Below are 26,931 nucleotides of genomic sequence, written 5' to 3'. Positions count from 1 at the left end.
ACATTAAACAATATTGGGCTTTCCATCCAAAACAATGTTTGTCATCATTTATAAAACTCAAAATCAAACTAGACTTAATAATCTCTCCCTTGATGACAAACATGATAAAATAGGAAAATAAATAATAAAGTAATTTGAATGAGTTAAGAACACTTCCCTTTGATGACCTTTGGATTGTGAGTTGCTCCCCCTCAATTCTAGCATTACTCCCCCTTGATCATGGCTTTTATCTTAACCTGGGAAAAACTTAAAAACAGCCAAGACCAATATTTTCGAGCAGTATATCACAGTAATGAAAGCACAGAGCAATTAACACTAACCACATCACAGGGCAAATCATAGCACCACAAAACATTGTTCTTAACTATTACTATTAATCCCTAAGCCAAAACTAACATTTATTTTCTTTTCTCCCCCTTTTGTCATCAAGGGAGGAAAGGAAAAAATAACCTGCACAAAATTTGTTAGTGGCTGGTGCATATAGTGTAAGTAGCAGAGTAGTTAAGGTCTTTACAGTCATCCAAAATAAACAAACAAGTTCAAAAGTAAACTAATTCATAATCACAGATGAGATAAAATGAGCTAGGCATCAGAATTGGATTCATCAGAGGTTCCATCGTCTTCCCCCTCATTGTCAGATGTTGTGAGGCCAACCTCGACATTTTCCACAAAATATCTCAGAATGCGAATCCTTTCCTTGGTTTTCTTGAGAGCATTTTCGTCCAAAACTTGGTTCCTTTTGTGCTTAGCACCATGATGGAGAAGAAGGTCGTCAGATTGATGAATTCTTCAAGCACATTCTTCAGAATATGGGTCATGCCCTTGATTGTAGTGGAGGTGGAAGGGGGGATCAGAGGATCCTCATCAACAAAGGGAACATCAGTGCTGTCATACGTTTGGTGACACCTGGGAGCTGTTTTCTTTATTGCACCATCTCCTTTGATATATGAGTTACAATCTTTTATAATTTCAGCCCCAAAATTAATGTAATATTGAAAAATTTTTGTAAGAAGCATGCCATATGGTAACGCATTTTTGGTACTGACACAAGCATACATATGCCTTACAAGTAAGTAAGCAAAAGAGATGGGAATTTTTGAAAGCAGTGCATACAAAACCAGTGTGTCACAAAATGATACGTGTTGAAAAGAGCCGCTCTGAGGTAAGATGATGTGATTCACAATCCGATGCAACTGGGCACGGACTGGACCAAGAGATTTATGAGTAGGAGTGTTACCTTCAAGGAGAGGGATATTGATGCAGACAGTGCTTAGGGCATCAAAGTAAGAGACATTGAGTGTGTCGTCCCACTTACCAGAGGTGTAGACATCAAGTCCTCGGTCCTGGTAGTCTAAGGCTCTGCCTAGGTGATATTTGTCAAGAATGATCACTTTGTCTTTAACAAAAGAGGCGATTCTCCCTTCTTTGTAGGACATGTTGCTATAGAACTGTTTTACCAAATCAGGGTAAATTTTCTCTTTGATGGACACTATGGGTGTCCAACCTTGACATGCAAATAATGGGGTAAAGTTCAGACCTTTCCTACGGAGTTTGTCTAGATTGACAAGCTTAGAAGGACAGAGAGTACGCTTGTAAACATCTTTGCAGAAAAATAGGTAGTTCATGAGAGATTGAAAACGGCGACGATCAAACGACTCATCAGGAAAATCAGCATAAAAAGACTTGTAAGCAATGGGGTTCGACAGCTTGGGTTCAGAAACAGAATGAAGATGGAAGTCAATGACTATACCGCGAGTGTGGCGAGTTTGAGTCGAGCGAGCCTCTTCGTCTTCGTGAAGAGGCCTCTTTCCTCTGGAAGAGCTGGGTTTGGAAGAAGTAGGCTGAGAGGTGTTTGGTAGAGGAGGAGGAAGTGTAGGGTGAGGAGCAACGCCAGGGCAGCGAGTAGTGGTCCTAGTGCGGGCCATGTCAGAAGAAGGATTTGGTGGTGAAGGAGGTGAAGAATGAGTAGGGGATAGTGAGGGAGAAGAGTGTGTGTGATCAGAACGGTGGGTGCCACTGTGGGAGCCTCTGCGGGCAGCTCTCTTCTTTCGAGCCATATTTATAGAAGCACTAGTTTGGAGAAGATGAAAGAGTGGAGAGTCGAGAGTGTGGTGTGAATGGATGCATGCAGTGGGAAGTTATTATAAGCTTTAGAGAAGTGTAAAGGTTGCACCTTGAAAAGATAAAAATCCAAACTTTGAAAACGTTTTGAAAGTTACAGCTGTAACCTTCGTACATTTGAAATAAGGATAAAAGGCAAACAAAGTTGAAATTAATGTAAGGATGCAAATGAAGTGAAGCCCAATTAAACAAAGTGCAAATGCCCAAAAAAAATTTGAGACTGACAAAAAATGAGGTAAGTCTAGTTGTCTCAAAAATTTAAATATAAGCCCAAAAAAAATTGAAATCCCACTTTTCATAAAGACTTAAAAAAATTTTCAAATCCCCAAAAATTGAAAAAATCCCAAAGATTTCAATAAGGAAAAGCCCATGGTTCCAAAGACTGCTTCAGCACTTGACGTCCATCAATCATAATGGTCAGATTTGAATCCAGTAGGTTCACAGTGAATTAATGAAGTTACTCATCATCTGCCAAAAAATCTCACCGCGATTTATGAGACAAAACACAAAAAATCTCATTATCAGAAACATTAAGAAAACAAAGATGAAGCAAGAAGCCAAGAATGCTCAGTTCAGTCCGTAACATGCAGAACCTCTCCTCTACCAATGGTTTGGTGAAAATATCTACTAGCTGACCTTCAGAATTAACAAACTAAATATCTAAATTTTCATTTTGCACATGTTCTTTTATAGAATGAAATCGGACTTCAATGTGCTTTGTTCTGGAGTGCAAAACAGGATTTTTGGAAATATTAATAGCACTCATGTTATCACAAAATAATGGAATATTAGAGACATTTAGTTTATAGCCAGCTAGTTGAGTTTTCAGCCATAATAATTGAGAGCAACAAGAGGAGGCTGCAATATACTCAGCTTCGGCTGTTGACAGTGCCACTGTAGCCTACTTCTTGCCGGACCATACAATGAGAGATTTGCCAAGAAAGCAGCACATGCCACTTGTGCTTCTTCTATCAATCCTGTCTCCAGCAAAATCTGCATCACAGAAACTCACTAATTGAAATGAGTCAGTTTTAGGAAACCATAAACCATAATCAGTGGTACCAAGCACATATCGAATGATCCTCTTGACAGCTGAGAGGTGGGACTCTTTAGGCTTTGATTGAAACCTTGAGCAAACCCCAACACTTTGAATGATATCAGGCCTTGAAGAGGTTAGATACATTAAAGATCCAATCATCCCTCTGTTCATCAACAACTCTACCATGTTCATCCTTATCAAGCTTGATGTTAAGATGCATGGGGGTTCCCATTGGCTTAACACAGTCCATCCCAAACTTCTTAACAAGTTCCTTTGCATATTTTTCTTGATGGATGAATATGCCTTCTGCAGTTTGCTTGATTTGCAAGCCTAGGAAGAAATTGAGCTCTCCTATCATGCTCATATCAAATTCATTGGTCATAAGCTTAGCAAAATCTGCACACAAATCCTCATTAGCCGAACCAAATATAATATCATCAACATAAACTTGCACAAGAATAAAATGATCATGATAGTTCCTAATAAATAAAGTGGTGTCAGTGGCTCCTATTTGAAAATTGTTTTTCAACAAAAATGAGCTAAGCCTTTCATACCAAGCTCTAGGAGCTTGTCTCAAACCATATAAGGCTTTAGCTAGTTTGAAAACATGGTTAGGAAAAGATTTGTTTTCAAACCCAGGTGGTTGAGCTACATAAACCTCTCTATCTATTATACAATTGAGAAAAGCACACTTTACGTCCATTTGGAATAGCTTGAAGCCACAATGAACTGCATAAGCAAGTAGCAATCTGATGGCTTCCATTCTAGCTACAGGCGCAAAGGATTCATTGAAGTCAATCCCTTCCTCTTGATCATATCCTTGAGCAACCAATCTAGCTTTGTTTTGGACTATGGATCCATCTTCACCCAGTTTGTTTTTGAAAATCCATTTAGTGCTAGTGACTTTCTTTCCATTTGGATAAGGCACCAATGACCAGACTTGATTTTTCTCAAACTGCTGTAATTCCTCCTCCATAGCTAATACCCAAGAGGGATCAGCAAGAGCTTCTTGGATGTTTTGAGGTTCAATATTTGACAAAAGAGCTAAGTTGTTGGATTCAGCTCTTTTCAAGGATGACCTTGTTAAAATGCTTTTGGAGGGATCACCAATTATAAATTTCTCAGGATAATTTTTCAGAAATTTCCATTCCCTGGGCCTTTTGATTTGAGTTGAAGATTCAGGTTCCTCTTGATTAACAATGGCTTCTGCATCAGTGTTTTCAGCTGCGACAGGAGATAATTCCAAATTGTCTCCTGTAGAATTGGAATTTTCACTGCTGACAGGTGCAGCTTCATAAGAACTTGGATTTTGTGGAACTGGTTGACTGTTCTTTGGTACTTCAACTTCAAAACATGGACTATCATCAATGCAAATACTAGGAACAGAGTTAGATTCATAGAATGTGACATGCATGGTTTCCTCAACAGTTTTGGAGTTCTTGTTATAAACTCTATAGGCCTTGCTATTTGTGGAATAACCAAGAAAAATCCCTTCATGTGTTTTAGGATCAAATTTTTCTAAATTTTCTTTGATATTCAGAGAAACACTTGCAGCCAAACACATGAAAATAACTAAGATTGGGAGGATGCCCTTTCCAAAGTTCATATGGAGTTTTCTTCAAAAACTTCCTAATGATGGTTCTATTTAAAACATAGCAAGCTGTTTCACTGCTTCAGCCCATAAGAACTTGGAGATTTCATATTCACATAACATAACTCTAGCCATTTCTTGTGAACTTTTATTTCTTCTTTCCACAATACCATTTTGTTGAGGTGTTCTTGGACAAGAAAAGTTATGTGATATGCCTTGTTTATCACAAAAAGATTCAAAAAATTGATTTTCAAATTCTTTACCATGATCACTTCTAATTGAAATAATTTTTAAACATTTTTCATTTTGAATCTTTTTGCTGAATTTCTCAAAAACAGAAAAAGCCTCATGTTTATGAGCAAGAAAGAACACCCAGTCGAATCTAGTATAGTCATCCACAATTACCATGCCATAACTCTTTCCTCCAAGACTTTGAGTCCTAGTTGGTCTAAACAGATCAAGATGTAACAACTCCAATGATTTCTTAGTAGAGACATCTTCCTTGGGTTTGAAAGAGGTTTTAATTTGTTTACCCATTTGACAAGCATCACAAATGATGTCCTTATCAAATTTTATATTAGGAAGACCTCTAACTAAGCCTCTCTTTACAAGCTTAGAGATTTGGAACATGCTAGCATGTCCTAACCTCTTATGCCACATCCATTTTTCAGATTCCATTGAAGAGAAACAAGTTACATTTTAAACTTTTAGATCATTTAGAGTGATACCGTAAACATTGTCACTTCTTTTAACAACAAATAAAATAGCCCCTGTTTTCTCATTTACGACTCTACAATCAGATTTCTTAAAGGTTACAGCATTTCCAAGGTCACACAATTAACTTATGCTCAATAGATTATACTTTAACCCATCAACTAAGAAGACACTATCAATGCAAGTTGAAAAATCTTTGCCAACCTTACCAATGGCAATTATTTTACCTTTACCATTATCTCCAAAAGTGACAAATCCTCCATTATACTTGTTGAGTTTAATGAAGAAAGTATCCCTTCCGGTCATATGCCTTGAACATCCACTATCAAGATACCACATGTACATTTTCTTCTTGGATGCAAGACAAACCTGCATGTTCTTCAACTAACCTTAGGTATCCAATTGATGCTTATCATAGCCACTCCATTATGTCACCCATCAATGGCACATATCAGGCCAGCGGGCAATTGTCTCTACCGGTTCACCCACACCAATGAGCGAAGAGTCCTGCTTCAGTGATACAGTCACAAGCGAGAGTTTCCATTGGTGCTCTTCCTAAATTAATAGTATGGGTCAACTGCGCTCTAATACCAATTGATGGTTCTAGTTTAACTTGAGAAGGGGAGTTGAATCAAGTTAGTTTAAAATTTAGAGTTTCAAACTCTGTTGCAGTGGAAGCTTAAGTTACAGGAGATTATTTCATTTTGTCTCATGCGTAGAGCATAAAAGGAGCAGAGAAGAGGAGAAAGGGGCCAGCATGTATCCTGGTTCGGATTCTCAGTACCATGAATCCTACATCCAGTTTCCACCACAAACCATGGTGGAATTTTCACTATAATCCTCAGATTACATACACCAATACTATTGAATTACTCCCTAATTCATCTAGTATCTACCCCAAGCTTTCTTCACCAAAGCTTAGCTACCCCAAAGTGCTAACCCAACTTGGAAGGGGAATCTACACATATTCAATTCTCACCAAGTGCTAACCCAACTTGGCAAGGGGAACTAATCCTAGTTCATACACCCAAATTACATCAGAAAAACAGTGGCTATTTTGCATCACTCTTGCCTTTTCTCTCTTAGCTTTTGAACCTCACATAATTGCCTTTTATCAAAACAAAAAATAACGCAAGGCAGCCATAACACTAAGATCAGAATTAAGCTTGAGTAGAAGAAAGAGATTTCAGTTCTGTGTTAGAGATGGTGCTCTCAGTATGTGCTCCCTCTTTCTTGACTTCAAATATTGGAGTGAAGCTTGCTATATATCTTCATCTTGGCTTTATTGTAGCTTCATCCTTTTGCTTGTCCTTGCTGCCCGTTGGAGCTGGCACAACTAGCAAGCTGTCCTTCTTTATCCTGCTCCACTACTCCTGCTGCTGGAGGAGCTCGTCCACCACCTCTGTGGTCCTTGGTTTTATTTTCTTCCTTGGCATGCTCTCCTTTTTCTTCCTGCTCCATGATCTCTGCCATACGAGGAGCTTCACCCACTACCTCTGCTGCTTGGCAAGTTTGTGTTTTACTTTCTTATTGCTAAAATTTGCTTTACTATTTGTCCTTGGAGAGGTGAGAGTGTACTAGCTGTCCTTGGTGTGTTGTTTCACCCTTTTTCTTCCAGCTGTCCTATTTTGCTCATGATGTAGACAGCTGCTCTTTTTCTCTTTGCAAGCACATAGCCATTTTCTTGCTGAACAGTGCTATGAGGAGTATTAGTTCTTTACATGGCTGAAGCTTGCTAGACTTGGGCTGAAAAACTATTTAATGGGCCTGCCACAGTAAAGCACACATTAAACAATATTGGGCTTTCCACCTAAAACAATGTTTGTCATCATTTATAAAACCCAAAATCAAACTAGACTTAACACAGGAAATAATCACATACCCACATCTAGGGGTGGTAATCGAAAAAATTTGTTCTATCTCTCGTCAAAAATCTGTTTTGTGGTGGACTGATCTGGCTCACTTCACTTAATGAAGTGATCCTAAAATTTTATTTCGTCCTGTCTAATAGTAGGTTGGCAGGCTAAATTCGACAAATTATCTCTCTTTTTTCTATTAAATATTAATTAATATATGTAATTTCATAACCATTTTAATAAATTTATAATTTTTAAAAATATAAAAAAATTATAATTTCTAAATTTACAAACTTTAAAATCTTTATAATTATAAATATATAATAAATATAATTATAAACCATGTTTTTTTTTTGGAAGAAATTGGATTTTGAACCAAAAAAATTGCAAAAAATATCCTTGGCCAAAAAATATCGAGCCCGTCAGAAAATTCCGCCCCGCTACGCCAAAACCCACAGTTTAAGCGGTATGTGTTACGCAGGTTTTTGATACGTGACAGTCTCAATTTTCTAGCTCAACACCCATTTTTTTAACAAATTACACGAACTGACCCAACAAATTTAGGCTCGTTTACCACTTCTACCCACATTTCAAAAATTTTTTTACTCTACCTAAAATTAATTTTTGTAAGTTTCTTTTGATTCTTTTCTTTTGTAGATCTTTCTCCATTCTTTTCTTATTCTTTATGATTCTGTAATTTATTTTGCTTGCAAAGTCTAACTCTTTACTTCTTTTCATGTTACTTTATTAATTTCATTTGCTATTTAATTATTTTCAAATCTTTCATATCTTTATGATTTTCGAGCACCTTATTTGAAATTTTATGAAGTGTATTTTAATTTCGTTTTGTAACCAAATCAATTTACTTTCATCTACATATTTATGATTATGCGAATTTTGCCATTTTTTTCAATGATAAGTGAAAAATTTTGATGCACGTAAAACTGATACTCATAAAAAGAGTAAATTTTGCTTTTCAATATTAGATTTGAAACTATCATTTATGTTTTGTTTTAATTTCATTATTGTTTGCCATATAAAATTCGCATGATATATACACACAAAATTAATTATCAAATCAATTACTATGAATTTATATATAAGTAAAGTTTTAAAATGGTATCTGAAAATTTATAAACGAATTCCAAAAAATATTAAAGATAAATAAGTTTTTGAAAGATTTAAAAATATAACCAAAAAATTCGATATTAAAATATGAAAAAGTATAGGTAGACAATGAAAATACTAAATATTTTACTAGGTGTACGGATAATTATTTTAATATTAAAATTTAGGTGTGTAATTTAAAAGTATAATGTATTTTTATTTGATTGGTGGTTGTTCATGTTGTAGATGGTCATTATTTACCTAGCACTCCCCTTAAAATATATATTTAAAAAAAATAACTTTAGAAATCAAATGTTAATACAAATTTTTACAACAATTATTAAAAAAATAAGAATTTTTTTATTCTTAAAATTTGGTAATTTTTTGTCAAGTAAATTTTTTAAAAAAGTTATTGTGAATAACTATATTCTTTTTAAAAATTAAAAAATTTTATAGATCAAATTTTGCTCCATTTGTTAAATATAAAATTTTTTTGTTACTTACAAAAACATAATATTTATTGATTTTTTTTGTTGTATTTTAAAATTATTCTGAAATTGTTTATTGATAATATCTTTCAAAGATTTTTTTGTTAATGGCTGAATCTTTTGAGTATCGAATTCATAAATAATGCTATATAAATATATGTGAATCCTCACATGCAATTATTTTCATATAAAGTTACTAGTTAAAAATAGTTTGATAATAATTTAGTCAAACGTGTTAAATCATTTTCAATTAACAGTTTTATAAAAAAAATATTTGCACGTGAATTTTTATCATAAATATATATAATTTAATTTATTTTTTATATATATTTTATATTTTTAACATATCTATTTAATATAAATAATTAATTTAATAATTAATTTTTCGAGTATACCTATCATGATAGACTTCCGTTGGACCAAGTCTTGCTACACCACTCATGTTATCAACCAAGTGAAGAGGCCAAGGTACTATCATTCTCCCCTTAATTATATATTGTCATGGTTACCATCTGATCTATCTCTGATTATCTTATGTTATATCAATTCACTGATTTCGAAATTCTTATAAGTCCCAATTTTTGAACATCGAAAGTGCTTTAATTAAGTAGCTTCGTCAATTGATCTTGTGTTTTATGAGCAGAACAGATCAGACGTATAACAATGGCAGGAACTGGTATTGCGTCAACAGGGATCGTTCTTGAAGCACTGAGAAAAGATAATTACGAGAATTGGAGCGCTCTGGTGGAGAACTATCTTGTAGGGCAAGGCCTCTGGCATGGAATTGTTGAGGCTGATCCAAAAACGCCAGATCATAATAGTGAAAAAGATGACGAGTGGATAGTGAAGAACGCAAAGGCTTTACACGCCATTCAACTAGCGTGTGGGTCGGAGAATCTGTCGAAAATAAGAACATTCAAGAAAGCCAGAGAAGCATGGAATCACTTGAAGATCTCCTTCAGCGAGGACGTTAGAGCGTTCCCAGATATCGAGCAAGGACACGGCGGTAGTGAAGCATCTTATTATGGTCTCCACGATAATGTGATGAGAGGCCAGTGGGATGAAGCGAAATCTTCAATCAACAGTAACCCTGATGATATTTTCGAAATTGCATCCTCTACGGGGAGGACGGTACTTCACATTGCAGTGGCTTCAGGACAAGAGGAGATTGCAAAGGAGTTGGTTAGCATGGGGAACAAACGGTTGCTGAAGATGCAAGACAAAAGCGGATACACGGCTCTTGCTCTTGCTGCTAAATTAACCGACAATGTAGACATGGCAGAGAGGATGGTTCGTAAAGGAGGAAAGGAGCTGCTAACCATCCAAACCAAAGCCGGTGATGACGACGGCAAAACTAGAACTGATCCTAAAAATGATACAAACGGGGATGCTGAATCAACCGATAACAAGACTACTACTGATGAGGATGGTAAAGAAGGTGAAACAAACGAGAAAAAGGGGGAGGATGGCGACGACGATGGTAATAAAGAAAATGATCAGAAAATGGAGGGGAATGGGGTTGAGGATGAGGATGTTAACAAAGGCAGAGGGGAGATTCCGGTACTTTTAGCATCAGCGAGTGGTCACAAAAAGATGACTAGGTATCTCTTCTCCCAAACTCCCATTGACGTTCTCTTCGATGACGGTTGCCACTACTGCCTTATGCTTCTCAAACGATGCATCTCTGCTGAAATATTTGGTGAGTGATATATTATACACTTTACTTGTGATGATAATAGGTGAGAAGTCATTATTAAATTATCTTTAAATAATTTTAATTATTAATTTTATATAAATACAACCTATATACAATTGTATATTATTTGTTTTGGATAAATGTTAATATGTATTTTTTATTATAAATAATTGGAAAGATGTAGTAAAAAAATAAAAATTTTGATAATTATTAAGAGATATACACAAAAATAGTATAAATATTTTTTTTTCTTAATTGTAAAATACAATTTTATGTTTTTTGTGTTTTAGACTTAGGTGTGCAATTTGTTTGTGTTCGTTTGACTGGTTTGAAAGTTATACTTGTCCATAATGACTTGCGCCCTCCTGTTTTCGTTTTGGGTTAGTGGTGTTAAAATTATTTCAAAAGAAAAAAAGAAAACAGAGTGAAACTAAAAGAAAATAGTTTGTGAACTTAGGAAATAAGTGAAAACTAACCACAATTGTTTCGATGAGAAAAAGAAGTTAAATATCTGTTATTATTTCGCTTGAGCTATACTATGCATTTTCAGATATTCCCGCCTTACTGCTCCAACACCGACGTTATGAGGAGATACCTCTGACTAATAACCCCAAAGAACTTCAGCAATTGGTACATGCATTAGCTCACATGCCTTCATCATTTCCCAGTGGTATCCAGCTTAGTCGGTGGCAGCAATTTATATATAATTGTGAGTTTCTTTTAGACTTAAAAACCGTTTCCTTATAAAATAAACTACTTTAATTAATAGCTAACTAACATAATGTTGCAAAAGAACGAAAAGTTTAAAGGAACAAAATAAAGACACTCAACTTTTTTTTAAAAACGAAAAGAAAGAAGAAAGTTCAACACACGTGGGAGAAGCATACAGACCAACCATAACAAATAATAAAGTAACAAGAATTAAAACACCTAAACTATTCCTATGTTATTTCTGGCATAGTTTTTTTTTTTTTTGACAGAAATTATTTCTGGGATAATTATCAACAACTATAGCACTAGCTATCACTTTACTCTCTAGAGTATATGATCAACCTATCAATGCAATCTATCACTTTTGCTGGCTTGTCCTAAAATACAACTTCATTCCTTCTTTTTTTTTTTTTTTTTTTTTGGTCAGATGGATTAGACAACCCCTAATTCTAGGCATTACTCATGTATTACACACCCACACAACACACTCACACACACTATATGAGTTCATTTAAGGGTTCATATTTCCTCTCCTAGGATTTGAACCCGGGTGCAGCTACTTGCGAGGCAGCAGATCCTAAGCCTCGGCTGCCAACTTCATTCCTTCTCAATCAAACATTCCACACAACAAAAAAAGAAACCAGTTAACTTTTTTTTTGCACGTATACTTTTTTATTGGCACAACTCTTCAACTCTCAAATAAAAGTTGCTCTATGTTTCTTAGGATGGTTCACGGTATACCTACCAAGTAAAGTAGTCAAAAGTAACAAATAAATGTTGTAATATTTTTATGTAAAAGTTTAGGGATCAACATTTTTATTAAATTTTGGACAGCATGTAATCAGCAGAGAAAGGTGAGTCATTGGATGAAATCTTATACCAATTTCACACCATTAAATTATCATTGATGGCTATTTGATGGCTACTAATCACCAAAGTTGTTGGCCCCTAACATTGTTCTATTTTTATTTCGTTCCTACATAATACGCATGCAATATCCCTTTGTTTAATCACACGTAATTTATTTAGATAGTATTTAGTATTAATTCGTCCAACTAAAATAAACCATTTAAATATGAAACTAATTCTTTCTAAATTGGATTGATAAATTTATAATATTTCTTCTTGTAATACGTAACAAAAGAGTTAATAAAATAAATACCATTTTTATCAAATTATACTAATCTATATCTCTTTCTCACACAGCAACGAAGCCACAGGCACACATGGTCCTTAATGACAAAAGAATCAAGATCCTATTATATGCTGAACCAGAAGACGAGAACTCATTTTCAAATAGCTGGGCAGATTTTATTGCAACTCACCCTTTGGGCAGAATCTTCAGGGCAATTTCAGTCTTATTGCTCGTAAAACAATTAAGTAAGTTGAATCGTAGCAACTTTAAAGTATGAGTAAATTCATACTTTATATATATACATGCATATTATTTATTGTCTTCAAAATTTAAAATGCGAAATCTCATGCATGTTCTTTTCCATTTTTTTATTAGGCGCACTTCTTGAACAAGTTAAACACGTCGCTCAAACTATAATACTTCGAAAGCTTCCTGGTACGTACTTTTGCATTTGGCTTATGTGAGAACTAGCAACGTAATTACCTAACTAATAACTCTAGATCAATAATTAAGGCCCTTTCAAGATTTTCAATTTTCAACACTTTCAGGAAGTGAGAAAATATACGATATGAAAAAGGACCATCATTTAGTACTTGAGATTCTTAGATGCCTGAGCATGAGAATATCAGATTTAAGTGAAGCAAGGATACATGAGTGTTCAGCTTACGACACAATGTTACAGGCAGCTAAGTCTGGAATTATTGAGATCATTAAATCAATGAGGCATGCAAACCCTAATCTTCTATGGGCCATGGACAAAAACAGAAGAGATATATTTTCTCATGCGATTTTGAATCGTCAAGAGAAGGTGTTCAGACTCATTCATGAAATTGGGGGGCGAAGAGAAATGTTTGCATCCCGTTTAGATGTGTTTAACAATAACATGTTGCACTTGGCAGCCGAGTTAGGTCCTTCTTCTGACTTAGGCAGTAGATCCAATGCTGCTCTGCAAATGCAAAGAGAACTCCATTGGTATATGGTAAATAAACTAACTGCACATTCCTCCTGGATATATATAATATTGAATAAATTTATGTATTTAAATATTTAATCACATTTTTAATACACTTCATACATACAGAAAAGATTAAGATATATCTCAGATGTCAATGAGTTATAGTTCAAATGACATAGTCTCCTCATATTCACCTAAGAAATCGCAAGTTTGAGACTCACTTCTAGTCCTCTAGGTGAGGAGAAGAGACTATGACATTTGAGTTATAGTTCACTCAATATTATGTGTATTAAAATATGGGAGCCATTAAGATAAAGACGTCTAAAACGTCTTTGTTGATGATGTTTTTTAATAATTAAAATTTAACACATATAATCAATTAAATCGTGTTATTTTTGTCGAAATTAGGTTAGATAAATTAATTTGATCGAAAAAATAGTGAATCAAATTTTGAACTTATCTAAATTAATATTATTTTTTTAAAAAATGACTACAACATCCTTATTATAAAAAATAACTAAAATATTTCTATTATATATATTAATTTTGAAAATCTTAAATTTTAGTCCTTTACTTCTTTGCTGTTATAAGATTAGAATTTAGAATTTTTAAAATTAATATATATATATATATATATATATATATATATATATATATAAAATAAAGATATTTTAGTTATTTTTTATAATAATATTATAGTCATTTTCTATAAAAAAATTATTAATTTAAACTGATTCACAATTTAATTGATTAGTTTCTTAGCTAAATTGATTTATCCGATCTAATTTTAATAAAAATAATTCAATTTAATCAATTATATGTGTTGAATTTTAATTATTAAAAAATATCTTTATAAAAAATATTTTTAATATTTTTATTTAAGTGACTCTCTTATTAAAATATAAAATATATGTTTTATTTATATAAAAAATCCATATATTAAAATTTTGCTGGTCCTAGCGGTCCTCGAAAAAAAAAAATCTCTTAGAAAATTGGAGAGACATAAAGTATGGCTTGTCACTGGATGCAGGCGGTGGCGGAAATAGTGCCTCCCAAGTGCAAAGAAGCAAAAAATGCTGACTGCAAGAAGCCCCGTGAAGTATTTACCAAAAATCATGAGGATCTGTTGAAATCTGGAGAAAAATGGGCAAGAGATACGGCAGGTTCTTTCACACTTGTGGGCACTCTCATTATCACCATTATGTTTGCCGCAGCCTTCACTGTCCCGGGAGGAAATGACCAAAATACCGGCATACCAATTTTCTTAAAAAAAAGCACTTTTATTTTTAATATCTTCATTTTAGCTGATGCAGTATCTCTCATTACTTCCTCTTCTTCTGTCTTAATCTTTATTGGAATCCTTACATCGCGTTATGCCGAAAAAGATTTTCTCAGAAGCTTGCCCCTCAAGTGTTGGGTTTTTCTCTCCTTTGTGAGGCCCAAGCCCAACATTTTGGGGTGTATTCTTTCACCCTAGTGTCACAACCCTAATTTAGTTTTTTGAGGTTTTTTGAGAGAGAGAGAATAGCCACCAAGTGAGAGAGAAGAGGGAAAAACAGAATTCCCATTTTTGCCCAAAGCAGTAAATTTCAAATGGCAGTTTCTCAGTTGTTCACCGTTGGATCGGCTTGAAATTTAAACTGCGTGTTCTTATCATCTTGTTCTTCATTCTGATCGGTGAAGATGTTGATTGGAGGTTTGCAGTAGGAGAAATTGGTTTCGCAAGAGAGAAATTAGGTTTCCCGGTTTTACACAGAGCAGCAATTTTGGAACGGCAGTTTCTCATTCTTTCACCGTTGGATCGACGTGAAATTTGGACTGTAGATTCTTCACATCTTGTTCTTCATTCTGAACGGTGAAGATTTTAATTGGAGGTCTGCAGAGGGAGAAATTGGCTTCGACATCAGCTCTGTTTTTTGGGTATATTTCATCTTCTTGCCTATTATTTGTGAGCTTTGGTGCATTGATGTTTTGGCTGGTTATTTGCACATTTTTTTGTGTTTTGTTTGAGACTCTCTTGTACCTCATTTGATTATAGTGGAGTTATTTCATTGGTCTGGACGACCCGTGGTTTTTACCTCTCACGTTGAGGGGGTTTTCCACGTTAAAATCTCGGTGTGTTCTTGTTATTGCTTTACTTGCTATATTTGCTTGTTATAGTTGCTGCCATATTGTGTTGTGAGTGCTTCCATATTGTTCTTGTGTTGGACATTGTTGTCGTTTCCGCTGCTAGGCTCTTTCATACTGGCATCAGAGCTTGTTGGTATTTTTCTGGGCTTGTGATTCTGTGAACAATGGAAGCTAATACTAATACTAGTAGGATGATCACTCTTAATGGTCCTAATTATGATTTGTGGAAGTCAAAGATGGAAGATTTGCTTTATGTCAAAAATTTTCATCAACCAGTTTTTGGTACAGAGAAGCCTAATGATAAGTCTGATGATGATTGGATTTTGTTGCATAGACAAGTCTGTGGATATATTAGGCAGTGGGTTGACGATAATGTGTTGAACCATATTATTGGAGAGACACATGCTCGGACCCTTTGGATTAAGCTTGAACAGTTGTATGCTCGGAAAACTGGGAATAACAAGATGTTTTTGATCAAGCAGTTGTTGGCTTTGAAGTATACAGATGGGACATCAATGACAGATCACTTGAATAATTTCCAAGGAATTATGAATCAGTTATCTTCCATGGGCATCAAGTTTGATGAAGAGGTTCAAGGATTGTTACTTCTTGGCTCCTTACCAGACTCGTGGGGAATTCTCAGAATGTCATTGTCCAATTCTGCTCCTGATGGTGTAATCTCTATGGATCTTGCCAAGAGTAGTGTTTTGAATGAAGAGATGAGAAGAAAGTCACAAGGTACATCGACTACACATTCAGATGTTCTTGTTTCTGAGTCTAGGGGAAGAAGCAAAATTCGAGGTCCTAAAGGTAGAGATCAAAGCAGAAGCAAGTCTCGAGGAAAGTATAAGAATATTGAATGTCATCATTGTGGTCAAAAGGGACATGTGAAGAGATTTTGTTGGCAGCTAAAGAAGGAGAAAGCCAAGGCAAGTAAAGACAAGAGCACAAATAAAGATGATGGTAACAAGGAAGACAAGGTTAATGTAACTCATGATGATTTTCTTGTTGTTGAGGAGTTTGAATCTGTTAACCTTGTTGATAATAGCACTAGTTGGGTGATTGATAGCGGTGCTTCTATTCATGTTACATCTAGGAGGGATTTGTTTACGTCCTATACTCCTGGTGATTTTGGTGATGTGAAAATGGCTCATCAAGGTGTTGCAAAATGTGCTGGTGTTGGACAGGTTTGTTTAGAAACCTCCAACGGTACCAAATTGACTTTGAAGCGTGTGAAGCATGTTCCGGATATTCGGTTGAACTTACTTTCTGTTGGTAAGTTGTGTGATGAAGACTTGGATAGCTCATTTTCTCGTGATAGCTGGAAGCTCACCAAGGGTTCCATGGTTGTTGCTAGAGGTACAAGACACTCTACTCTTTATTTAACTCAAGCAAAGATTGTGAAAGATGTTGTTAATGCTGCTGAGTTTGTTGATGAAACTGATTTATGGCATAAGAGATTATGTCATATGAGTGAGAAAGGCATGAATATGTTATCCAAGAGGAATCTTTTATCTGGTTGTAAGGTTGCTTTGCAAAAGTGCAATCATTGTTTTGCTGGAAAACAAAACAGGGTCTCTTTTAAGAGCCATCCACCTTCAAGGAAGCCGGAGATACTTGACTTGGTGCATTCTGATGTATGTGGGCCGATGAAGACAAGAACACTTGGAGGGTCTATCTATTTTGTAACCTTTATTGATGATCATTCTAGAAAATTATGGGTTTACACTTTGAAGACCAAAGATCAAGTTTTGAATGTGTTCAAGCAATTTCAAGCTTCTGTTGAAAGAGAAACTGGGAAGAAGTTGAAATGCATTCGTACTGACAATGGTGGTGAGTACTCAGGTCCATTTGATGCTTATTGTAAAGAGCATGGTATAAGACATCAGAAGACTCCTCCAAAGACTCCTCAGTTGAATGGCTTGGCTGAAAGGATGAATAGAACACTGGTTGAAAGAGTTAGGTGCTTGTTGTCACAATCTGGATTGGCAAAATCCTTTTGGGGTGAAGCTTTGAGCACTGTTGTTCATGTCTTGAACCGGACACCATGTGTTCCCTTGCAATTTGAAGTGCCAGAGAAGGTATGGTCAGGTAATGATGTTTCTTATGATCATTTAAGAGTCTTTGGATGTAAAGCTTTTGTTCATATTCCTAAAGATGAGAGATCTAAACTTGATGTAAAGACTAGGCAGTGTATTTTTATTGGCTATGGCATGGATGAGTTTGGTTACAGGTTTTATGATCCTGTTAACAAGAAGGTGATTCGAAGTAGAGATGTTGTCTTTGTTGAAGACCAAACATTGAAGGATGTTGATCATGCGGAGAAGCCAATGGTTCAGCCTAGTGATGATTTTTCTGAGCTGGATATTACTCCCTCTATGCCTATGGTAGAAGATGGTAGAGTTGAAGCTCAAAATAATGAGCATGATACAAGTGCAGGTGAAGATGGAACAGTTGATCCGATACTTGATGAAGTTGGTGATGATGATCAAGATGAAGAACCAGCTTTGGAAATTCCTGCAAATGCACTCAGAAGGTCTACAAGAGAGAGGAAGCCTTCATCAAGGTATTCTCCACATGAGTTTGTTTTGTTGACTGATGGGGGAGAACCTGAATGCTTTGAAGAGGCTGTTGAAGATGAAAGCAAAGCTCAATGGCTTAAAGCTATGCAAGAAGAAATGAAGTCCTTGCTTGAGAATGATACCTATGAGTTGGTGAAGCTACCGAAGGGTATGCGAGTTTTGAAGAACAAATGGGTATTCAGAATCAAGAATGAAGAACACAATTCTATGCCTCGGTATAAGGCTAGATTGGTTGTTAGAGGTTTTAGCCAGAGAAAAGGTGTTGATTATGAGGAGATCTTTTCTCCTGTTGTGAGGATGTCATCCATTCGTGCTGTGCTTGGATTAGCAGCATCTCTTGATTTGGAGATTGAGCAAATGGATGTGAAGACAGCTTTTCTTCATGGTGATTTAGATAAGGAGATCTACATGGAGCAACCGGAGGGCTTTCTTGTTAAAGGAAAGGAAGATTTTGTGTGCAAGCTTAAGAAGAGTCTTTATGGGTTGAAGCAAGCTCCAAGACAGTGGTACAAGAAGTTTGAATCTGTTATGGGGAAGCATGGTTACCGTAAGACAACTTCAGATCATTGTGTATTTGTGCAAAAATTTTCTGATGATGATTTTATCATTCTTTTGCTTTATGTGGATGATATTTTGATTGTGGGCAAGAATGCTTTGAGGATTAATGAGTTGAAGAAACAATTGAGCAGGTTCTTTGCTATGAAGGACTTGGGTCCTGCCAAACAGATTTTGGGCATGACTATTACTCGTTATAGAGATTCCAAGAAGCTTTATTTGTCACAGGAGAAGTACATAAAGAAGGTGCTTCAAAGGTTTGGCATGAATGATGCCAAATGTGTTGCTAGTTCTTTTGCTCCTCATTTTAAGTTGAGTACCAAGCAGTGTCCAACCACTGATGAGGAGAAACAAGCAATGGATGAAATTCCTTATGCCTCAGCTGTTGGAAGCTTGATGTATGCTATGGTGTGTACTAGACCAGACATTGCTCATGCGGTTGGTACAGTGAGTCGTTTTCTCTCTAATCCAGGTAAAGAACATTGGAATGCTGTTAAATGGATTATGAGATATCTCAAAGGTACAACTAACTTGAGTTTGAGTTTTGGTGGTGAGAAACCTTTGCTAGTTGGCTTTACTGATGCAGACATGGCAGGAGATATTGATTCTCGAAAGTCTACTTCAGGTTATTTGGTCAAGTTTGCAGGGGGAGCTATTTCATGGCAGTCAAGGCTACAAAAGTGTGTTGCACTTTCTACCACAGAGGCAGAGTTTATTGCAGCAACTGAAGCATGTAAAGAGTTGTTGTGGATGAAGAAGTTTCTTGCAGCACTTGGTTTTAAGCAAGACCGTTATGTCTTGTTGTGTGATAGCCAAAGTGCTATTCATCTTGCCAAGAATTCTACTTTTCATCCAAGATCTAAACATATCGATGTTAGGTATCACTGGATACGGGATGTGTTAGATTCTAAGTTGTTGGAACTTGAGAAAGTTCACACTGATGACAATGGTGCTGATATGATGACAAAAGCATTGTCAAGAGAAAAGTTTGAAACATGTTGTTTGATCGCCGGAATGGCGAGGGCCTCCACCTAGTCGAGAAGGGGGAGATTTGTTGGGTTTTTCTCTCCTTTGTGAGGCCCAAGCCCAACATTTTGGGGGTGTATTCTTTCACCCTAGTGTCACAACCCTAATTTAGTTTTTTGAGGTTTTTTGAGAGAGAGAGAATAGCCACCAAGTGAGAGAGAAGAGGGAAAAACAGAATTCCCATTTTTGCCCAAAGCAGTAAATTTCAAATGGCAGTTTCTCAGTTGTTCACCGTTGGATCGGCTTGAAATTTAAACTGCGTGTTCTTATCATCTTGTTCTTCATTCTGATCGGTGAAGATGTTGATTGGAGGTTTGCAGTAGGAGAAATTGGTTTCGCAAGAGAGAAATTAGGTTTCCCGGTTTTACACAGAGCAGCAATTTTGGAACGGCAGTTTCTCATTCTTTCACCGTTGGATCGACGTGAAATTTGGACTGTAGATTCTTCACATCTTGTTCTTCATTCTGAACGGTGAAGATTTTAATTGGAGGTCTGCAGAGGGAGAAATTGGCTTCGACATCAGCTCTGTTTTTTGGGTATATTTCATCTTCTTGCCTATTATTTGTGAGCTTTGGTGCATTGATGTTTTGGCTGGTTATTTGCACATTTTTTTGTGTTTTGTTTGAGACTCTCTTGTACCTCATTTGATTATAGTGGAGTTATTTCATTGGTCTGGACGACCCGTGGTTTTTACCTCTCACGTTGAGGGGGTTTTCCACGTTAAAATCTCGGTGTGTTCTTGTTATTGCTTTACTTGCTATATTTGCTTGTTATACACTACCAGAAATACGGGTATTACCAACGGGAAGATACCCATGAATAGAAAATAGTGGCAAATTATATGATCGTGATAATCACTTGCAACGTCTTGTATCTCTGTGGCTAAATTTTGTGGATTTTTTCGACGGTTTTATTTGTTCGTGGCTAACTTGAGATGACTTTCCTCATTTACCACAGACCTAATGGTCACCGTGATGAATTCAAACGATTTTCACTTCAAACTTTTGTCTTTAATTTGGCGTTTTTCTCCATCTCTTTCAAAATATTTTTATGCAGTTTATACTTTTTCTCAATTTTTATGCAGGCTTTTCCAATTCTCTAATGTTAGTTTTTTCTCCCTTCTTCCTTTTTAGTGCTGCCGCTGAAAAATTATACTCTGCCATATCTCCGAATCTTTTTTTAATTTTTCTTTCTTGATTTAAAAGTAATTTTTTTTGTGTGGTTGTGTTGTTCATTACTTTATAAAAATCATATTGTAATATAATAAAAAAAAGACTAATTCATATACATACAATTTTACTATTTATATTTTTTAGTTGTCACTTTTTTTTATTTGTATTCTTTCTGGCCAAATACAGTTTCGGTGTTTAATTTCACATTATGCATTAATTTAGAGACTTTAGTAATAAAATAAAATGATTCAATTAAAAATGAATGTTAAAATTATAAAAAGAGTATCAAAAGAGTACAAAAAAAGTATATATTTATCTTTAATAAAATAACTCTAGCTAATTCTAAAAAATAAAAAATATTAACTATGATTGATTGGAATAATAACTAATTTAATTACTCACTATTAATTTAGTGCAATATTAATGAACAAAGTTCTAACTCTTAAAATTCAGAATATTAGTTTTATAACTACATTTTATTATTCTATCTATTTATTAACATTTTATTAATTTAATAAAAAAATAAAATAAAATAAACTTTATGGAAATTCATTTTTTAACTATGTACAACATTTTTATTTTTTTTAATTCAAAGGTATCAAATTTTTAAGTTTTAAGTTTATTTATTTTAATTTTTATTGATGCCATTTTTTTAAATCCAACGGGTCAAAATTCTAAATTCTAATTTGTATGTAAAATTTTTAAAATATAATTTAAAGTTATAAAATTTACAATTTAATATTTTTATTAAAATTAAATTTTATTCTAAATTAAAAATGATAGTTACTTCACTAAACAAAATTCAAACTAACATTTATAATAAGATAAATGAAATTTTTAGCGGTAATGTTAAATGTAACTAGTAGCCCACTCACCCATTTTTTACGATAACTTCCTCACACTATTTTTTTCTCCAAATTCCCTATTTGTTAGCTCCTGTAATTGATTCAAATTTGATAACATTGCAACCAACCCCTCTCGCTAATAACATTCTTATCAGTTTCTCCAAATCCGTAATTTCTTAGCTCCTGCAACTAACTTTCAGAGTAAATCCGTTATGCTCAATCCGTTCCTGTTTAAATTTTGAGTACGATCGCATTAGACATTTTGTGGAAGAGAAAGGACCATGATTTGCAGCAGTTTGAGTACCGTCGGTTCGAGTCGCCGAAGAAGCAAGCAAAATCGGTGGAATCCGATTCTACGACAAATCGCGAAGAAGACTTGAAGGAACCCTAGGTTGCTTCATTGCACCTCCTTCACTGTCGCTCTCTCTGGAGGTAGTGCTCTGAATCTTGCCTCTCTAAAACACTGGTCGATTTAAATTTTCTCTTCTTGTTGTTGGTGGAGATGAGTGCATTGTCTTGGATTTGCATGTTTTATTCATTTATCCTTTTGATGGTATAGAGAATGAATTTTTGGTATAAAGTATAATTTAAATGCATAAATATAATTATCTACTTAGTAGTACGTACTAATGTGATTAATTATATTCCTAATTAACTTTAGTTCTCTTTTATATGCTAAAATTCCTAAAATCAACATTATTTTGGTAATGCTCGTAGCCATAGCAAGGTAGCAAACAAGAGTTATTATTTACATTTCTTATCATTTCTTGTGTTTCTTACTTTTGAGTCTAACTTTATGCATTTAGTTTTGTATATTCTAAACCACTTCATAAGAAGAAGTTCCACCATTTAGATCACTATGATAGCATCCATTCTTCAAACATGTAATTTTTTATATACTTAACTTTTTTAAGAGCCTAATCTTTGTGAATATTTCTTTTTATATGAGTGTTATTTTGTGATCATAACAATGTTAATCAGTGTAGATCAAACTATCTCAAACCAGAGAGATTTTAGTTTGATGTATGAAGAAAGAAGGAATTTCCAAGAATGGTAAGAAGCATTCTATACGTTGATCAATAGAAATGAGGTGGCAGTAAAAAAAACTTCTTAAAAAATTGTAAGGATACTTTATTTGATTTGCTTCTTTCAACCTTTCTTTCATTATAACACTAGACAGTAGTTGAGACTGTTTTCTTTCAATTATTAAAGCGAAGTTGTTGTGTGATTGAAATTTGAAATTATTTAATAAAGAATAAGAAAAGTGAATTCATAATTGAAGTGGAGGCTATAGGTCATGTTAGACATAAACATCTTATGTGCCTGTTTGGAGGGAGTTAACAGGTATTTATTTTTAGCAAAGTAAATCATTTTAAGTTATTATCTATGCTCTCACAACTCCGGAGTACATAGTATCTATTTCTTTGTATTATCAATAGCATTTTTATTTGTTTTTGTTTCAATATTTAAGCTACTAATGGATGAATATGTGAACAATGGTAACTTAGAGTAATGGATGCATGTTGCCATGGAACAAGGGACACTTACCTGAAAGATCCGCATGCTCGATATGCTCGATATTTACCTGGTAAGTTCAACTTTCTATTCTAAAATATTGATCTTGTTAATTGCTAATACATTTCTATTTTTATTTTTAAATTCTGCTCTCTAAATGATTTTGATTGTAATCTGATATCTTACTTACTTACGTGAAGCAATTGAATTGAAAATTGTTTAGTAGGATATAAGTCTAGCAATATATAATATATTGATTGATGAGGAGTTTAATGATATGTTTTATGTTGTGAAAATGAAAACTCAGCTTTATTGGGTATGCATTTTTACTTTTTTTTTTTTTACATTAAACTATTATTTTAAATAATGTCTTGGAACATTTTTTTAATCTTATTTGAATGTTTTTGTAGGTACTCCAATGAAGACGTTAGAGATCTAATAATGATGCATTCTGATACTTGATTTTGTAATAGTTTAAACTCATATAGTTCAGGATATTTGCTTTTCAACATTATTACTTAAATTTCATATTTTTATTAATAAGAATTCTACTTATATGGATATGGCTAATTTTTTTTTATTTTATACGATATAATTTTGTATTAAGTAGCATCTTTATTATATATATATATATATATATATATATATATATATATATATATATATATATATATATTTTAATTTATCTTTTATGATTAGCCACGGAAAAAACCATGGCTAAATAACCCACTAACATTAGCCACGGGCAAAATTGTGGCAAAAAAACCCAGCCCACCAATATTAGCCACGGACAAAATTGTGGCAAAATTATACTTGTTGATTATATTGTTGTCAGTTAGCCACGGTTTAGAGCGTGGCTAAAATAGTAAAAACCGTGGCTATTTAAATGTCTCCACGGTTTAGAGCGTGGCAAAAAAACCCAGCCCACCAATATTAGCCACGGACAAAATTGTGGCAAAATTATACTTGTTGATTATATTGTTGTCAGTTAGCCACGGTTTAGAGCGTGGCTAAAATAGTAAAAATCGTGGCTATTTAAATGTCTCCACGGGTCACAAAACCGTGGCTAACAGGCCAAAAACCGTGGCTAACTGAAAATGCGTCGCCCTTGTTAGCCACGGATACCCATTCGTTGCTAACGCTTCATTGCCACGGTTTTTCTTGATTTTAGCCATGGTTTTTTCCGTGGCTAATCACCGTGTTTCTGGTAGTGATAGTTGCTGCCATATTATGTTGTGAGTGCTTCCATATTGTTCTTGTGTTGGACATTGTTGTCGTTTCCGCTGCTAGGCTCTTTCATGCTGTTTGGCCTTATCACTCTCTTCTTTTCCGTTGCATCCATGATGATAGCTTTTGTTTCCGCACTTTCTATGATGCTCAAGGGATACCGTGGTGTTGTGATTGCAGCGATGTCACTTGCCATTATTCCAGTATTGGTTCTTATTCCTACATTGTTGACTCTCTCGTTAGAGATTTTGAAATCCACCTTGAAACCTAATTTGCTCACGGCTATGCAGAAGAAGAAGAGTCCACCCTAATTAATAATATTATTATCGTTCCCCCAAAAAACCCCGGCTGGGAAAATATTATTGGTGTACACTATGCCTGGCATGAATTTGATATTCATAGCATGAAAGAGTGCATAATATGTACTTATTACTTTTGTTTAAATTATAATTAAAAACTGACATTATTTATTTTAGTTATCAAAGTAATATATAAAAAGAGAGTTTTTTGGTAGCATTAGTTTTGATGATTAAAGGTGATATGAGTTTGACTTACAATTAAAATAATGAGATATAACAAAAAAAATTAAATATAATATAAAGTTAAAGGTGATTAAAGGACCCTAATTAGTTAGGATAATTTTGAGAAACTAACACTAAAAGATTCTCTCTCTTTTATAAATTTTTATGATTATTTTTATTAAAATAATTTTTTGTAATTATAAAAAATAATGAATAATTTTTTAAATTATATTTATATTTATCATTTTATTATTATTTTTATTTTTAAAAAATAATTTTTTATAATTATTTTTACTAAAATGTTTTTTATAATTATTTTTATTTTTTAGTTATTTATTATTATTATTATTTTTAATAATTTCTTAAAATAACACTAAAATTTTTATTAATTATTTTTATTTTTAAAAAATAATTTTTTATAATTATTTTTTTTTGTAAACTTTTTTTGTAATTTCGAAAAACTAACACTAAAATAATTCTTTCTCTTTTATAATTTTTTATGATTATTTTTATTAAAATAATTTTTTATAATTATTTTTATTAAAATAATTTTAAAAAACTAATACAAAAATGATTCTTTCTCTCTTATAATTTTTTATAATTATTTTTATCAAAATAATTTCTTATGTTACCCAGTTGTTCAATTTTAATTAAGGTTGTGATTTTACATATTTATCTTCATAATTTGTCATTTTAATTAAGTGTTTAATATTATTTGTTTAATGTTCCAATAGATTTATTCTTGGCCACTTTAACCACCTAACTTTTACTATCACCACACATATATTCCCTAAAAGAAAAGTATAGATAACCAAGATACTGTGACATTTATCCAAAGGTTTTTCATTGTATTAAATAAAAAATAGTTAATTATACATTTATGATTTTTCAATTACGTTAATCTTTTTGTCATGTAAAAAATTGTTGACAATGTCAAAGTACTCATTCATAAAGCTAGAAGTTAGTCAAGCTACTTTGAGATTTGATTAGTTAATTTATTAAGCTAAGATTATTATAAATTTGTGAGTCAAGATTATTAAGCCTAAATTCGAATTCATATATTAAATGAGTTAAATTTAAATGAGTAAAACCATCTCATATTTTCATATATATGCATAATATATTTAATTTTAATATAACCTTACACTTTTTACTTATAATTATATATAGGACATGCATTATAATTACTAAGCATAAATTATAATTTATTTATATAAAATTAAATATCATATTTATGATTTTTGAGTCCGCTAGTGAACTCAATCTAATCGTGAATTTTTTATGGATCGAGTTCAAATTCCATGAATCAAACATAAATTTGTCCTGACTTGACTAAACTTGGCTGAATTCCACCCTACCTGCAACTGCTGCTGCCGTTAGTTGCCGTGGACTCCCTCCTCCACTGGCACCCACTGACCTCCCGTTAAATGCGGCGCGCCAAAGAGAACCGCAACCATCGTTTTCCTACTCCTCTCTAAGTCGTGTCCTCTCACTAATGGTTGTCGAGTTCCTTTCACCAGCTGTCATCGGCCACCTCTCTGTCACGTCCTCCTCCTCCTCTCACAGTCGCATCTCTTTTTCTTTTGTCTTTATTCTTTAATCATCCTGTTTATTTTGTCTTTTTTTGTGTGTTGCATTCTTTCTTTTTCTTTTTTGCTTTAAACATCTTTGGAACTTTTTTCTTATGAGAGAAATGAATTCTATTCTCTTGATTAATGAGTTGTGTTTTATTTCAAAATCAATTTTTTTTTTTGGAACAACAACTTATTATATAGTAGAATTGATGGTTTGATATTTAAAATATTTATTTTGTCCTTAAATTAAAAAACTATTATACTAAAACATTATCCCCTTATAGCTATACTATAACTACAAAAGATCAGATTTCTCGGTCTTCACCCAATCATAATCTCCCACCATGCACAACCAAAACTTTTTCATTAAT

At 33.8% G+C, this 26,931-nt stretch overlaps 1 protein-coding gene across 2 annotated transcripts; it reads left to right on the top strand.

Annotated features, from left to right (window-relative positions):
* The first annotated feature begins 9,295 nt into the window (after positions 1-9,295).
* Positions 9,296-17,725, top strand: LOC112797349 (uncharacterized). Of its 2 annotated transcripts, XM_025840228.3 has the most exons (7): positions 9,296-9,384; positions 9,560-10,615; positions 11,163-11,321; positions 12,530-12,703; positions 12,834-12,893; positions 13,007-13,437; positions 14,444-17,725. In XM_025840228.3, exons 2-7 carry the CDS (start codon positions 9,580-9,582, stop codon positions 14,888-14,890), a joined length of 2,307 nt encoding a protein of 768 aa, XP_025696013.1. In that variant the 5' UTR covers positions 9,296-9,384; positions 9,560-9,579; the 3' UTR covers positions 14,891-17,725. The 2 variants fall into 2 exon arrangements, with proteins under 2 accessions (XP_025696013.1, XP_025696014.1); XM_025840229.3 differs by lacking the exon at positions 9,296-9,384 and having other exon boundaries at positions 9,393-10,615.
* Positions 17,726-26,931: the final 9,206 nt, after the last annotated feature.

Source organism: Arachis hypogaea, chromosome 4, assembly GCF_003086295.3.
Source record: "Arachis hypogaea cultivar Tifrunner chromosome 4, arahy.Tifrunner.gnm2.J5K5, whole genome shotgun sequence".
Classification (NCBI taxonomy): domain Eukaryota; kingdom Viridiplantae; phylum Streptophyta; class Magnoliopsida; order Fabales; family Fabaceae; genus Arachis; species Arachis hypogaea.
This window is presented reverse-complemented; position numbering and strand designations above follow the sequence as displayed.

What these genes read in the sequence shown, in the direction of transcription:
- LOC112797349 (XM_025840228.3), top strand. Translation starts at nt 9,580, where the DNA reads ATGGCAGGAACTGGTATTGCGTCAACAGGGATCGTTCTTGAAGCACTG. An exon ending in ATTGCTCGTAAAACAATTAA is followed by an intron (nt 12,704 to 12,833) that starts GTAAGTTGAATC and finishes TTTTTTTATTAG; the next exon opens with GCGCACTTCTTGAACAAGTT. An exon ending in GAGAACTCCATTGGTATATG is followed by an intron (nt 13,438 to 14,443) that starts GTAAATAAACTA and finishes CACTGGATGCAG; the next exon opens with GCGGTGGCGGAAATAGTGCC.